The 16,095-nt window shown below is 37.2% G+C and overlaps 1 protein-coding gene across 1 annotated transcript in view; it reads left to right on the top strand.

The window, feature by feature from the left end:
- Positions 1-15,614, top strand: part of DHX36 (DEAH (Asp-Glu-Ala-His) box polypeptide 36) — a 20,079-nt gene extending 4,465 nt beyond the window's left edge. Inside the window, exons 6-24 of the mRNA XM_010287021.1 lie at positions 824-898; positions 1,035-1,201; positions 1,788-1,869; positions 2,347-2,487; positions 4,271-4,373; positions 5,988-6,075; positions 6,945-7,000; positions 7,098-7,162; positions 7,674-7,817; positions 8,443-8,560; positions 9,185-9,283; positions 10,276-10,449; positions 10,751-10,837; positions 11,493-11,576; positions 11,681-11,780; positions 11,867-11,957; positions 13,590-13,710; positions 14,258-14,410; positions 15,429-15,614. Coding sequence (XP_010285323.1) covers positions 824-898; positions 1,035-1,201; positions 1,788-1,869; positions 2,347-2,487; positions 4,271-4,373; positions 5,988-6,075; positions 6,945-7,000; positions 7,098-7,162; positions 7,674-7,817; positions 8,443-8,560; positions 9,185-9,283; positions 10,276-10,449; positions 10,751-10,837; positions 11,493-11,576; positions 11,681-11,780; positions 11,867-11,957; positions 13,590-13,710; positions 14,258-14,410; positions 15,429-15,614 — 2,134 coding nt within the window. The remainder of the gene's footprint in view (positions 1-823; positions 899-1,034; positions 1,202-1,787; positions 1,870-2,346; positions 2,488-4,270; positions 4,374-5,987; positions 6,076-6,944; positions 7,001-7,097; positions 7,163-7,673; positions 7,818-8,442; positions 8,561-9,184; positions 9,284-10,275; positions 10,450-10,750; positions 10,838-11,492; positions 11,577-11,680; positions 11,781-11,866; positions 11,958-13,589; positions 13,711-14,257; positions 14,411-15,428) is intronic.
- The last annotated feature ends 481 nt before the right edge of the window (positions 15,615-16,095 follow it).

A 16,095-nucleotide genomic window follows, 5' to 3' on the forward strand; every position in this document is an offset into this window, starting at 1 on the left:
GCAAAAAGTTTGAGTGCAATTATTGTATTTTGTGCAACGTGTAACAATGGCTAGCACGAAGTTGTACTTCATCTAGTAAGTCCTTTTTTCAGCTCTTCTAAAAGGATCTGCTATAGATAGAGATAAAACTGTTCCTAACCCATGAATTTCAAGGGAAAACGGGCATGCTAAAGGAGAGAATGCTATAAGCCATATTTCTAGGGGAAATTTTATATTTGCTACATGGATCTATTGAGTAATCCCACTGAGATCAGGTAATAAAGTTAGGTGTGCTGACAAGAGTTCGTAGACCTAGTGCCATAGAGAAAAAGGTATTACATTTGGAGTCATCTATAATTTAAAAAAAAATACCTGAAATGTTACCAGCAAATAGTGGAATCTGAATTATCGTTGAGGAGAAACTGCTGGTGAGAGATGACAGCTTAGTCCTTTCAGCATTTTATTTTGAGTTTACTGAGTATCATTTTTTCTTTACTATTTAATCAAGCATGTTACGCTGCTGTATGTTTAGCTGTCATCTATGCTGAGCTTAGATAGCTGCAAGAATTTGGGGTCAGCAGATCAATGAGCAAATGATGAAAAATGATGTCTGGAAAGTCAGAGCTTCTGTCAAATTTCAAGTAGTTCATTCCTCTGTCAACAAAAATGCTGCAACTGTGGCCTTATTCCTTGTTCCACCAATTGAACTCTAAGTGAGGATGTTAGAGAATGAGGCATATTTCATAATGTCTAAAATGACTATCTGCATTGTGATTTTTATGCTTTTAAAGTACTTTGTAAAATACAGAAGAGAACTGAGGAATTCTTAATGTGTCTCTTTCAGTCGGTTACCAAGGAAACAAGGTTCAATTTTATACTGTACCACAGGAATTGTCCTACAGTGGCTCCAGTCAGATAAGTAAGTTTTCTTATTTAATAAGAAACTGAATACAATTATGAAATGACTTGACTACAGAGCTGTTTCTAACAGTCTCGTCTCTGTGTTTCTAATTTTGCTAAAAACAAATGTTTACCTTCCTGCTATTCTATTTTAGGCACTTGTCCAGCATTAGTCATGTAGTCCTTGATGAAATTCATGAAAGAAATCTTCAGTCAGATGTGTTAATGAGCATTATTAAAGATCTTTTGAATATTCGTTTGGATCTGAAAGTAATACTGATGAGTGCTACTTTAAATGCAGAGAAGTTCTCGGACTATTTTGGTAGGTGAAACGCTTCCTATGCATGTTCCTTGTAAGTAATTTAGGCTTCTACAGTATAATGCAGTTCTCAAATTTTAGGATTGATTTTTATCAAAAGAGGTAATGACTTCAATTTTACAAATAGTTGCCTGCTGATGAAGATGCTTGTTTCCTTAGTTTTATCTCATCATGAGCATACATTGCTTCTGTATTTGCTTTTCAGACATATCACGGGAACTGTATTTCCAGAGTGTTTTCATATAAGATATTTACTAATATTTATTGTATCTTAGAAGTCTCAGTGTGAGTGGGCCACCAGAATGAAGCCTTTAGTTGTTCAGTCTTCCAGCTTTATTCTGCAGCTGGAAGCAGATGAACATGCTGGAGAACAATACACTGCTTGCTACCTATGCTTTTTTTTATTCAGCAACTTCATTTGGAATTGAATTTAGCATCTTCCATGGGAATTTCAAAATAAACAGAAAAGCCCTATAGACTTGGCAACTATGCTGCAAAAATAGTGAAGAATGTTTATTCTCTCTCTCTGTTATTTCAATACAGTATTTTATTTGCTGTTTAAAAACTTGATTTATGCCTTCCTTGGCAGATAATTGCCCAATGATTCACATACCTGGGTTCACTTTCCCAGTGGTGGAGTATCTTCTTGAAGATGTAATTGAGAAGTTGAGGTAAGTGTATTTTCTGAAACACCGTTATAGGTAATATTTTGGGGTTTTTTGCTTAGTATGCCTTTTCAAAGCTTACCTTGGTATAAATAACCTGTGGAAGAATTAGCTGTGTTTTGTCAACAGAAAACCTTTCCAGGGAAGTCTAGTAGCTTTTACAGTAATTAAAAATGGCACATAGCTACCTGGAAATATTGGCTTGAGAAGGAAAAAAACTTGTCTCTCTTTTGGTGTGGTGAATTTTTAGGCTTCTAAATCAAGCTAGTCGTTCTGTTTGTTCACACTTTCTTTTCTGCTTGTTCTCATGCTTACTAGGGATGGTACCGGGTTTTTATAAGTAAGATTCTTTTTCAGAAAAGAAATCTAAGAATCTTATTTACATGGTATAGCTATTGTCCATAGTTTGGAAAACTACCATGCAGCCGGCTTTAAGTTACTTTAGTTTCAAAATTTAGTTATGTTTGTTATTTAACTTTCAAGGTATACTCCAGAAAACACAGACCGTCGGCCACGGTGGAAGAAAGGCTTCATGCAAGGACATGTAAGCAGACCAGAAAAAGAAGAAAAAGAGGAAATCTACAGGGAGCGATGGCCGGACTACTTAAGGCAGCTGCGGGGCAGGTTGTTCTCAAGTTACTCTTTGCATTGAGTTTTTAGACACTTACCTGAAAAACGTAAATTAGTGCTGTATTCCGTTACTGTGCTTTTATCAATGATGTGATACTTGCTAGTGTGGAAAACAATAACGATGGAATTGCCAGTACAGTTGGCTGGCAACCATTGGAGTGCTTTAGAGTTATCGCAGAGAATTCGCTTTCTTTGTGCAAACTGTAAGGGAACTTCCAGCTCCTGAGTCACTCGGTGTTGATGTTGCTGTTGTCCATTACAGTCTTCAGCATAATGTTAGTGCTTCTTGAGCTTTGGTCTTTAGTTCTTCTAATGTCCCTCTGCCCCGCTCTGGGGAGACCCCCCTGCAGTGCTGCGTCCAGCTCTGGAGCCCTCGGCACAGGAGAGACACGGACCTGCTGGAGCGGGGCCAGAGGAGGCCCCAGCGATGCTCCAGGGCTGGAACAGCTCTGCTGGGAGGACAGGCTGGGAGAGCTGGGGGGGCTCAGCCTGGAGCAGAGAAGGCTCTGGGGAGACCTTCCTGCAGCTGCCGGGGCTGAGAGGGGCTGAGGAGAAAGGTGGGGACAGACTTTTTTTAGCAGGGCCTGTAGCAATAGGACAAGGGGTAATGGTTTTAAACTAAAAGAGGGCAGATTTAGACTGGATCTAAGGAAGAAATTTTTCACAAAGTGGTGAAACCCTGTCCCAGGTTGCCCAGAGAGGTGGTGGATGCCTCATCCTTGGAAACATCCCAGGTCAGGCTGGACGGGGCTCTGAGCACCCTGCTCTGGTTGAGGACGTCCCTGCTCACTGCAGGGGGTTGTACTAGATGGCCTTTAAAGGCCCCTTCCAACCCAAAGATTCTGTGATTATCTTCTGACTAATTCTCTCCTCCTTCGGTCTTTTTCTTTGAGAGAGGACTCACAATATTTTAGTCTCACAACAACAAAACCAAACAAAAACAAACCAGTAACTCCAACAAAACAAAAAGTCCCTACCACAACCTTCTCCTCAGAATATTTTAATATTCTTCTAGAGTGGTTTAAAACCAAGCTAAATAATTTTGCCTCTTGAGCACCTAGTAGACATTGTCCACTTGAAACATTCTTCTGACTGCCAGCATTTGACTACTCTTTGGTAATCTGGAGAAGTTGATTAATTGGATAGCCTGGCTGATTTATTTCAGGAACAGCATGTTCCTGTGTTTTTTCCTGTTTTATTTGTCCTGTGCATTTTGGGACTGTCTATATATCCAGCTTGGTAACAGTAATGAATATAGGTGGCTCAGTTTTATCTCTGGTTTGTTTTTCTTTTCCCCTAAGGGAAAAGTCCTCATAGCTGTATCTCTTGTCTGGCCTATCCCATGCTCTGCTCATCCCACTTGCACTCTTCCTTCCCTTTCCCACCAGTTGCCCCAGTTGGCAATTCTTTCCATAATGGTAGCTTGGCTGAAAGATGAGATGCCTCCTGTGCTCATTGTGAGTGAGAGAGAAACTGAAGCGTAAACCCAGATTGTTTAGGTCCTAGCTAATCCATGAGCAGAGAGATCATGTAAATGCTTCAGATGCAGTTCAGTCATAACATGGTAATTCTTAAACTTACTATTCTAAACTGACAATAATCACACAAATTAAATCTCGAGAATACATTGGAGGTACAGTAATTGAACAGACAAAAATAAATTGATCGGTAGTGAGTTACATAGATGTGTGATTGCAGAGCCTTACAACAGAAACATGAGTGCATGTCTTTGTATGTTAAGAAGTGACCAGTATGTACGCTCTTTCAATGCCTGTAGGTATTCAGCAAGTACCATAGATGCCTTGGAAATGATGGATGATGACAAGGTTGACCTTGACCTTATAGCAGCACTTATCAGACACATCGTTTTGGAAGAAGAGGTACGCTTCTGTCTCCTGTCATCACATTCTAATGATGTGCCTGAATTGTTGTCAGTGCCTGTTGGGAATGTCAGAGCTGATAGTTATTTTGGCTTATCATACAGGTATAAAGAAGAATAATTTTTTGGTTTGCTCTTCTCAGAAGTAATCTAACAGCTTTAAATACCTAATTACTATTTAAGCCCTGAGTTTAATATGTGGTTCATTGCAGCGTTTATTGAGGTGATGGGGTAGAATCCATGTTTAAAGGAGAGCACACATCTAAGAGTTTTCTTGAATAGGGTTCTGGGTATTAATGAGAGCCATGTACATTAGAAACTTGGAAAACTTACAAATACTTCTTATATGCTTGTTTATAGTCCCTTCTGAGCAAGGGATAAAAAAGAGCCTGAATTCTTTCACCTGTAGTAGGGATTGTCCCGCAAATAAAACAGGATAGAGACTGGAAGGTTTGGGTGCCATTTGGATTCACATTGCTGCATTTTTTGTTTTGGATAAGCATTTAAATAAGCCTTCAAATTAATTATACTCTTTTAGGTATTTGATGGAAAGTCAGATAATTAAAAATTGAAATTAAAACTTTTAGTTCTTTCTGTGGCTGCGTATGTGTTTGTCAAAGGTAGTATTCTTTGTAGTCTGTAGTAAAAGTTAGGTTTTGTGAAATAGCTGTAGAAAACTGTCTGAAAACCTCTTTAGTGTACAATTAAATCTCCATTCTTAATTCCACAGCTATGGGAGGGAGAGGGCAAGAGCAGTACTTAAAGTTGATGTTTGCTGCCTTGTATCTACGTTGTGCAGGTGGCTTTAATGTTTTTTCTGCCCGAGTAGAAATAATCTAAATATGACTTAGATGCTGTGGAGACTGAATTTTTTTACAGCCTAGCAAAAGTCTGTCTGCGTTTACCAAACACATGGCTAAGAGACTCTTCTAACTTTCTGCGTGTCAAAATTAGTAGTTAATACAACTGCATTAATAGTTATCCCCAAAGGTGCCTTACCTTGCTATTTAGTAATAACTTTATCAGAGTATTAGTATTGGAAGGATCCTGTGCCTGAAGCAGTGGCAAACATGAAGTAAGAATAACTTCTGTTACGGTAGGTATAATGTATGTAGATTGTCATAACCTGGAGTTACAGATTTGTTTCTGTGTTCAAAAACATCTGTGGAAGAGCTGACACCTTGGCTGCTTCCTTAAAGAGAATTTTTATTATTAAAAATATTAAATAATATTTCAGTTGATAGATCATTTAAGCTGTGGATAATGAGGATGAGTCGCTGTGTTGCATTTTGTTCTTCCTGTGTTGAAAATTATATACTAGTTTCTCTGTTTTTGTTGCAGCTCAAATTCTTCTAGTGTTGCAATGGCTGTATTTAAAACACTGCAGGGGAAAAATGCTTAAAATCAAATTTTTATTTATTACATTCAGATAATATATGTAGGTAACTTTTTTAAATGGAAAACAGTCTTACAAACATTGTTCCAAATTTGAGTCAATAAAGTTTCAAATATCAGCTGTCCAACATATATGTATCGTTGTGCAAGTAGCTGGTTCTTCGCACAGCGCGTAATTTATTCTTACCTCTTTTCCCTTCACTCCCTCTTTTATATATAGGATGGTGCGATTCTAGTGTTTCTCCCAGGCTGGGACAACATTAGCACTTTGCATGATCTCTTGATGTCACAAGTGATGTTTAAGTCAGGTAAAAACAAAATTTTAAATGGAAATTTTAACAATAGCATTAGTGACAAACTCTTTATTTTTGCATGTGGTTGTGGGTATTGGACTGGATTATTTTTTTCTCTCATCTCTCCTCTCAAAATTATTACAGTGTGTTCAGCACTTTTTTTGCATTTCTATGGTATCTTTCATCTGCTAATGGTAATTTGTTTTGATCAGTGTAGGAGTGAACAATCTGAAAAAGAATCTGACCTGCATCTTTTTCCTTTTGTCCTTCCTTGTAGCTATGATAACTTCCATCCAAAACTAACACTCTTCATTCTGTGTTCATTTCCTCTTTTGATTCTTCAGCAGCTTCTGTCTACTGCTTTGCTGATAGTTCTTTCCAATACCATTTATTCCTAGAAGCTTTTTTAATAGGAGACTAAAATACCCTATCCCTGTCTGATGCACTTTAATTTGTCCTGTTTGCATAACTCATATTTTCATCTAACTATGCTCTTGACTATTTAGATAGTTGTCTTACAGTTCATGTTGCATACATTCCATAAATAAAGAATTTCAATTTATTGAAAGATTGAGAGTGTCAGTTTAATAATAAACTTGAGCAATTATGAAATAATTTGATAATTTAAAAATGAAATCTAAATTACTGTACGTAACTTCATATATTTTCTTAAACTTGTCAAGTCATTGGAGCATAATAAAAAAATTCTTTTATACCTTTTTACTTTAGAATTTGCCATTATGATATATATATAGCTGTGAAATCAGAATAAGAAGCAGTAGACTGACTTGCAGCGTATTTTCTCTATTCTGCATAGTTGATTTTCCTGTAAAATTAAAGTTTCTATGCTTATACCATATCTTTTACTGCTTTTTAATTTTCAGATAGGTTTATTATCATACCTTTACATTCATTGATGCCTACTGTTAACCAGACTCAGGTATGCCTTTCTTTGTAATATTTCATAACTACAAAAAAATAAATTAAGCACATGTTTGGTTTTGGCAAACATATAAATGGGCCATGGATAATTACAGGTTTTTAAGAAGACCCCGCCAGGAGTAAGGAAAATCGTGATTGCTACCAACATTGCAGAGACTAGGTAAATAGCTAGCTCTACAGATCAAAAAAAGCTATACATTTAACAAAATAAGTTGATAATTTAAAATATAAATCTGTTTAATGTTTCCAGAAATATATGGTTTTGTGTTTGTATCATTCATTTATAATGCTTCATCTCTAGAAATGTTTATAGACTAAACAGGAGTTTTCCTTTAATAGTTTCAAACCATTAAAATGTGGATGTTACTATAATGAGTCACCTCTATACATGATAAATCTGAGCTGTCTGTCCTCTCTGCAGACTTCATACCCCCATGTGGTGACTTTTGCCAGACTGAGGAGAATAAATCAAGCTCTTTATTGAACTGCTTAGCAACGTAATTCTTAATGAAATTCCAAACACAGTTTTGTGTGTGTGTGTTTTTTTTTTTTTTTTTGTTGGCTCACCGTTTGGGAGGGGATAAAGAGAGGCTAAACCGCTTTAAAATCCTAGGTCAAGCTTGCAAAGATGAAAAGTTGCATTTTTTTCTCTTTTTTTTTTTTTTAAACAGCATTACAATAGATGACGTCGTGTTTGTTATAGATGGTGGAAAAATAAAGGAAACTCACTTCGACACACAGAACAACATTAGCACAATGGCAGCAGAGTGGGTTAGTAAAGCTAATGCCAAGCAGAGGAAAGGTCGAGCAGGAAGGTAAGAATAATGGGGATAGTTAGAGTTTTGTTTCCATCAGTCTTGGAGCACATGCGTGCTGAAGATACTACTTTACTATGTTCAGAAGCAGATGCTAGCACAACTGTCTCTTGTTCTTATGGAAAGAATGATTTCTTTGTCTTCCTAGGAAACTGATTAACTTGTGCTGCATTTAACTCATGAGTTTCCCTCCTCCTTACAGAAGAATAAATCCTGCATTTTTTATTTTTATTGGTAGTGTTTGCCTTCATAGCTTCATAAATCAGGTGTGATACATTAAAGTGAAAATTGCCTATAAATTAATATCACTTAACTACATAGCAATTTAAAAAAAATTTCTCTCCTGAAAATATATTGTGGAATATTTTCTGTCATGTTCAGACTTACAGTTCTTTTCCGGTCTCTTGATTACTCCTTTTGAGCAGTTAGTAGGAGGTTTTGGTGTTCTGCGTGCCTTTTTTCCTCTTGATGGGTCTGTGTTTCAGAAGGCTGAAATGGTTTTTACAATGGAATGCACTTCAGTTCTAATTCCTTGAAGTGTTTTGGAAAGCTTTTTATAAACAAACACAACCATAATGTCACAGTATCGTAGGCAAAAAAATACAGTTGTTTACTTTAATTCCAGAGTTCAGCCAGGCCACTGTTACCATCTGTACAATGGACTGCGTGCTAGCCTTCTGGATGATTATCAGTTACCAGAGATCTTGAGGACGCCTTTGGAAGAACTCTGTTTACAAATCAAGGTAAAGATAGGAATCTTTAAACATATTTATTACCTACTTTTCCATTGGAATAAGAGATTGAGTTAATGCAACTGTGAGCCTAGGGTTGTCTTCAAGTCAAAGTTCTGTTACACCATAAGTACAATATATTTAGCTAATAATTGCAGCGACTTTTGCAAAATGCATACTTGTATCTAGATGCGTCAAACCCAGGAAAAATAAGATTGTCTAGTATAAATAAAAGCTGAGGTCTGTTAGCACAGATTTGGACTGTGCTTCCTCCCTCTGCCTCCGAATATTCAATCAGAGGAGCTTCAGTGAGAATGCCAGTGAGTCAAGGGATATGTCGTCTTAATTTTACTAAAAAGTAGTTTTAGAACTGAGTTTCCTTTTTGGCAGTTTGTATTGAATTCCTAATGCATGCATTAGGAATTCACCATGTGTGTGCATACCGAATGAAGAATAGATCCTTATGTTTCGTCATTAATACATCTTTATTTTTCTCCTTAGCTCTTCTTACTCAGTGAAATTCTAACTCAAGCTGTGAATTATTCACACTTTTTACATTAGTGTGGTTACTGCTTACTGATTTTAGGTAGCCATCTTTCTCCAATTACTGCAGGTTTTTGTTTTGTTTTCTTTCAGATTCTAAAGCTTGGTGGAATTGCTTATTTTCTGAGCAAACTAATGGATCCACCATCTCGTGATGCTGTAATGTTGGCCATAAATCATCTAATGGAGCTGGTAAGGTATTGCTTAACGTGCATGCAAGGGAAAATCTGTTTAGAACCATGTTACTGCTTTGTTTGTCATCAGACAATTCTGATTGTACAGGTCTAGACATTTGCAACCCCTTATCGTATTGTGCAGACACTTTATACATCTTCACTGAACAGAAGAAAGAATTTCACATCATACATGTTTATGGGCTGCATAGAATAGTGCCCGAGGAACTTTCTAAATGACTCAGAACATATACATGCACCTCGCATTTACGTTGCCTACAGATACTTAATTAACTCACTGCTTCCGTAGCACCCTGCTCATGGTTGCATCCACCAAGCCTTCCTATCCTAGTCAGATCAGTGAAGAGATACTTTGAGATATTTTTTCCGTGGGCAAATAAGGCTTATAGGAGAAAGATCTTGTATGTCATTGCCCCTTTGGATGCTGGGGAAGGAGAGATTAATGACATGTTCGTGCTGCTGACTTCTTGCTCTAGTATCATTTGTACAAATCAGTTGTAGCAATACATTGAAACTTCTGATTTAGATGAAGGGCAGTATTTAGACTGATGGCATGATTCTGTAAGTGTTTTGATAAAATTCAGCCATACATTTTGTATGACAATGCTCTATACTAGCAAAGGGTAAATAAAAGCAGAAGTGATATTTAGGGTAAGGTACAAGTCTAAAAATAACCTTGATATTAGGAAGACACTGAAGTGTTAGTAATTCTTCATACTTTTGTCCAGGAAGACACTGAGCCCTATTAAACCACTTGAAACGCAATTAAAGATGGTTGCCATTTTCTTGGATCTAGTTGAACATTTCTATTTCTCCATAACTTTCTTGATCACTTTGCTACCATACCTTATTACAGCTAGCTGTGTTCTCCAGCTATTAGGCTTTTCTTTGTTCTCTAGGTATGCTAAGGTCTATTTCAAGGAAATTCTCCCCATTTCCAACACTGCGTTTATTCTTTTTTCCTTTTTTTTTTTTTTTTTCCCCTGACAGAATGCTTTGGACAGACAAGAAGAACTGACTCCACTAGGTGTCCATTTAGCACGATTACCAGTTGAACCACATATTGGAAAAATGATCCTCTTTGGCGCTTTATTCTGCTGCTTGGATCCAGTACTTACAATTGCAGCTAGTCTCAGCTTCAAAGACCCTTTTGTCATTCCTCTGGTAAAGTTTCTAAAAGGAGAATTATGCATAAGATTCTTAAGAATCTCAGAAGGATATTGGGACTAACTGAGATATTATAGTTTAAAAACACATTAATCTTATTTTCATGTTAATTACATTTTTATTAGTAAAAGATTGCCTTCACATACTATGAAGTATTGTCTTTGCCTACAGAATATTGGAAGTAGCTTTAATTTTCATGTATGTAGCATACAAAGTATTGCTGTATAGCTCTATCTTAATTAGGAAAAGAGAATGGCATGTCAGTCATGAATATTTTATAGGTTCTAATTATTCTTAGGGCAAAGAGAAAGTAGCAGATGCAAGAAGAAAGGAACTGTCAAAGAACACTAAAAGTGATCATCTAACTGTGGTGAATGCTTTCACGGTAGGCATGTTTTAATGGTTTGTTTTTTTCTTCTAGAATTTTGAGTAATATGGATTATTCTAAGGAAAAAACCTGATTGGTTTATGCTCTTGAAGTCTTTCTTGGCTTCTACAGAAACATAAAACCAAATTAGTTTTCACCCTTCTAGTGTGGAGGAATCTTGTCTTCAGGCTCCAATAACCTAATTTCTTGCGGATAAGTCTATGAAAGAGACAAAGAAAACCTAATGTTTTAGTAGCCTTGCTGAAGTCATCAATTCTTGTCCTTCCAGCCTCTACAAGAGGCTGAAGCTGACTTCAAAAGTGTTGGGAGATTTAGCTGTATCGTGTGATACAGATGAAGGGGAGAAGGTGAGAAGAAGGGGAAATAAGTGGCCCTGAATGCAGTTTCTATCCTGGACTGTTAACGGTAACAAATGAAGTCCTGGCAAACTTAGCTAGATTTCACTCCTCACCATGGAAAAAGTTTTTTCAAAGGTTGTAACGTTGTGTTTTTCTACTCTGTGCTGCATATATATAAAAATGAAGATATCAAAGGATTTACTTTCTCCCTTCTAGAGAAAAACGTTGCTTGTTGACCTCCAGTTTTTGCTGTCCTTAATTTTTTAGTATGTGTTCACTTACAAACGCCTTTGAACTATGGTTTTAATTCTTAGGGTTGGGAAGAGACTCGGCGTCGTGGTTTCAGAACTGAGAAAGACTATTGCTGGGAGTATTTCCTGTCTTCAAATACGCTCCAGGTAACATCCTGATGGTTTCAGAAAGAGGATTGTGTCTGTGCAGAAGAGGGGAGAGGAGCCTTTTGGCACAGCATCATTCTGGGACCATTTTTGTTGTTTCCTAGATGCTGCATAACATGAAAGGACAGTTTGCTGAGCATCTCCTTGCAGCTGGGTTTGTGAATAGCAGAGACCCCAAGGATCCCAAATCTAATACCAACTCAGGTAAGCAGTGGAAGGAAATGGAACATTTCTGATAGCTGGAATCTCAGTTTGCAGAACTGCGTTATTTACTTTGCCGTCTTCTACAGATAACGAGAAGTTGCTCAAAGCAGTGATCTGTGCTGGTTTATATCCAAAAGTTGCGAAGATCCGTCCAAGCTTCAGCAAAAAGAGAAAAATGTAAGGGTTTTGTTTAATGTTGGTTTGTATTTGAGTTGTTTTCTATACTAGGTAGTTTGGCAAGGTGAAGCAATGGCTTGAGTGCATGAATGAATCTCTGTATAGCTCAGTCATGGGTGTGGAGTTACAGAGGAGAGCATGGGATTGTTGATCTTTAATTTGTTTAACAGTCAGATACCTGCTAGTCTGTGAAATAGTTTGTGTGACCTTATCATGCTGTGGATAATGTTACAATATACCAACAACAGTGCTGCTAAGAGAGTCCTACCATCATCTTTGATCTACAGCAGCAGTTGAAACACTATCCTTTCTTACTATTTGGCAACATAGAGTCCAGAAATTCCAGTCTTTTGATTTATCACTACTTACAATATAAGACTACTTACTCTTAACTGTTACTGTTATATAGTAACAGTATACTTGTCAAGACATCTTTCTTCATGGACCTGACTTAAGACAGAATGAAGAGCTGAACATTTGGATCAATTTTTCTGGGAGTGTAATGTCAAAACAGCAAGCTAGGAGCAATCATTATGCCTATAACTAAAAAAACCCACAAACCCCCCAGAAAAAAACCCAAGTGATTATTTCTATGAAGGAGTAAGACAGGTAGTCAAAATTATACTTTAGATTGTGTAATTTAGACCCATCTGTAGCAGACACTGCTAGTCAGTTGATACTCCTTTTTAAGCAGTCCAGTGTGCTCAAGTCACCTGAAGGATGCAGTAAGTTTGCAAACCTGATGCAAGTTAGTGTGTCGCTGTGCCTTTGCCACGCGGTGGAGCTAGGTGTAAGCCAGCTGCCGAGGAAGGCTGTTTTACAGTTCACTAAGCAAGAGATGTGTTACACTAACCCCTTTGCTGGAGAGACTCTCCCACCTGCTGTCTCTGTTCCAAACATTGAATTCTGTCTTTTGCAAAATACATCTTCACTCAGGGAGTAGAGAGCTCGGTGATCGACACCCAGCGAATTACATCTCTGAGATGTGGGAAGGAGGAGAACAGCTGTGCTTCATATATATTGTGCTGGGTTTCTGCTTTATTGTTTGATGGCATTATTGTGTTAGAAGGGAAACGTGATTTTGGGTAGTAAGTATAGCCAAAGCAGTTGATGGTTATCCCTTGAGTCAAGTTTATTCAAAGGCACATGGTACAAATAGAGGTACACCGCTCCAGACTGGTCAACAGTGGTGTAGCTAGTCCCTTGTTCCACACTGACACCGCTTAACACTGAGCAAAGAATTTGGATATATAAGTTCCTCACTGGTTTTTCCAAGAAGTTGCTTGAAACTTGGTTTATGTAACCAAATGCAGTAACTCCTTCATTTGGAAACAGAATGCTAGTTGTTCTTTCTACTTGAGAGAATGACAGGGGTTTCTAAGGGTGTAAAATTGACAAAGAATTCAAACTTCTTAAAGGCAGAGAGAGACATATGTCTAAAAATTCATATAGTACATTCAATTGTAATCTATTGGGAAAGGAGTTAAAGTTTCTTTGAATGTCCTTGTAGTTTCAGAGTTCAGTATGCTAGTAGAGAATTGGAGGGGTTTTTTAACTTGGGACCTGATTGTGCTAAACTTTCAAGATCTTACTTCAATCCTAAAATGAAAACTTCTGTTGTTTTCTTTTAAGGGTGAAAGTTTGCACCAAGACAGATGGAACAGTTAATATTCATCCTAAATCGGTTAATGTGGAAGAAACAGAATTCCATTATAACTGGCTTGTGTACCATTTGAAGATGAGAACTAGCAGCGTATGTGAAGGGTTTATATTTGTGTAATTTATTTTTGTAGCTCTTTAATAAGGTTGGATCAAGGTTGAAAGGGGATGTGAACAGTGCCTTTGTTTGAAGCCTTCCTGTCTTGCATCATTCCTTTTACATGCCATCAGATTGTGTTCTTTGTGATCCTGATGGTATTTTTCCAGAGTACTACCTTCTGGTTTTTTTTTTAGTTGGGTTGGTTCTTTGAGGGGTTGGAGTTTTTTAAGCTTCTGGCAATAACAGGTGTAAATTTTGTTTGGTTTTGTTTTTTTTAATTCAATCCAGTATAACATTTCTGAACATGGTGAATTTTTTTTTCCTCTCTGATTGTGATGGAGTAGTTGATTTCACCACTTTGTGTGAAGGACTGTATTTGGGATCATTTTTGCTCCTATTCAATCTGATTTCATGTAACTTTTCCAACTGAGTTGCTTTATATGTCTCCCAAATTTATGAGTGACTCTAATCTTTGGGAATTCTGTTACGAGTTTGAGGGTTACTGATGTCACTTAGGGTGATTGGAAATTCTGTCTTGCAGATTTACTTGTATGATTGTACAGAGGTCTCTCCATACTGTCTCTTGTTCTTTGGAGGAGATATATCCATTCAGAAGGATAAAGATCAGGATACCATCGCTGTGGATGAATGGATTGTTTTCCAGTCTCCAGCAAGAATAGCGCACTTAGTGAAGGTGACTATGTTTAATAATAATGTATATGGAAGACTTAGTGTAACGCTGATTCTTCCTAGAGATTTCTGTATTCAATATTACTGTGTACCTACTGATTTATCACTGTAGGGAGATGATAAAGTTTTAAATGTATTCCCAGTAAGCAGTTCAAGTACATGAAGTAAACAAGAGACCTACTGAAGGTGTGTAGATGAATGCAAGTTAAAATGCAGCAGTAAAAATAACATTCTGAACAATCTGTATCACATGGTAAACTGGGCAGAAGCAGACAGTAATGTACTCCCTTATGTTTGGCCTCAGGAGCAGGCACTCCGATTTACTTTTTTGTTGTTTCCAGTGTTATAGCTTGACTAAAGAGAATGAGGCTGTGTCCCTCTTCAGGCATCAGGAATATAGCGGTGATGTTCAGCCTATGCTGAAAAAATCATGGAGATATTGAAAAACTGTAGAAGCTTCAGAGAAGAGTCATAGAGTGGATTTAAAGGACTTATAAACATGTTTTACAGTGAGCGGTTTGAAGAGATTAATCTCCGTCCAGTTTTGTGTAGCAAAAGCTGTGGGATGACTTGATCAGTCCATGAAATGTCCACATGGATATGGAAACATGAGGATGGGGCTCTTCAGCTAGCAGTAATAAGTTCCAGTGGAAGGAGGAGCTGAATAGAGCTCTGTTTAATATTAGATCCTAGAAATCATATCTGACACTTTTTTTTAACCCAAATATTCTTAATCCTGAAATAGTCAGCTAATGGATGTATAGGCTGTTAAAGGCCATCACATCCAGAGATGGTAATCTGTCATAAAAGGTGAAACTGCTAGTTTTTGAGAAGCAGCTTTTGATCCTAAAGATAGCAATGTTGAAATTAATTGATGGGAGAACAGCAGGTGTAAAGATTAGGAGAACAGAGAGCCCAAGGGATTTGAACTTACTGTAATAATGTTGTCGTGTGTAGCTCTAATTGCCAGTCTCTTTTCTGTTTTCTTTTTTTTTCTTCCTTCATTCCAACAAACTTTCCAGAATTTAAGGCAAGAGCTCGATGATCTTCTACAAGAAAAAATAGAAAACCCACATCCTGTGGACTGGAATGATATTAAATCCAGGGATACAGCAGTCCTGACAGCTATTATAGACTTAATCACAACACAGGAGAATGAAAGTGCCAGAAACTATGCTCCACGATTCCAGAGTGAACGCTACAGTTGACATACTTTCATCTGTATCGATAAAGCCAACATATTCACCTCTTTTGTTTTGCTTTTTTATAGCATTTATTTAGCTAGAGGAAAAAATTTTTTAGGGTAAGCTGGTAATTCCCTCATACTGAAGAGCAGTTATTTCAGAATAGTTGGTATTATCTGTATATGCATGGTATTCTGTGTTCAGTGTAGCTTTTTTAATAAGAGAAAATGCAATGCTAGCAATGGTAGTTGATGTATGGTTCTTGTCCTGCTGTAGCTTTTTTTTTAACTCATCAGGTAACAGATAGATATTCAAAATAACTGCTAAAATACTGCTTAATAATACTTAAACTGTTCTTGCTACTGCTAGAAACATCTCAAAAGACTTTTTAATTGGGGGTGGTGAGTAATTATACTTACTGTGTTACTCCAGCTGTGCAGCAGTCTTCTCACCAATACTTCCACAGAAGGTAATTATAGCTTAATTAAACTAAACTTGAAAACAC

Source organism: Phaethon lepturus, unplaced genomic scaffold, assembly GCF_000687285.1.
Source record: "Phaethon lepturus isolate BGI_N335 unplaced genomic scaffold, ASM68728v1 scaffold38765, whole genome shotgun sequence".
Lineage (NCBI taxonomy): Eukaryota > Metazoa > Chordata > Aves > Phaethontiformes > Phaethontidae > Phaethon > Phaethon lepturus.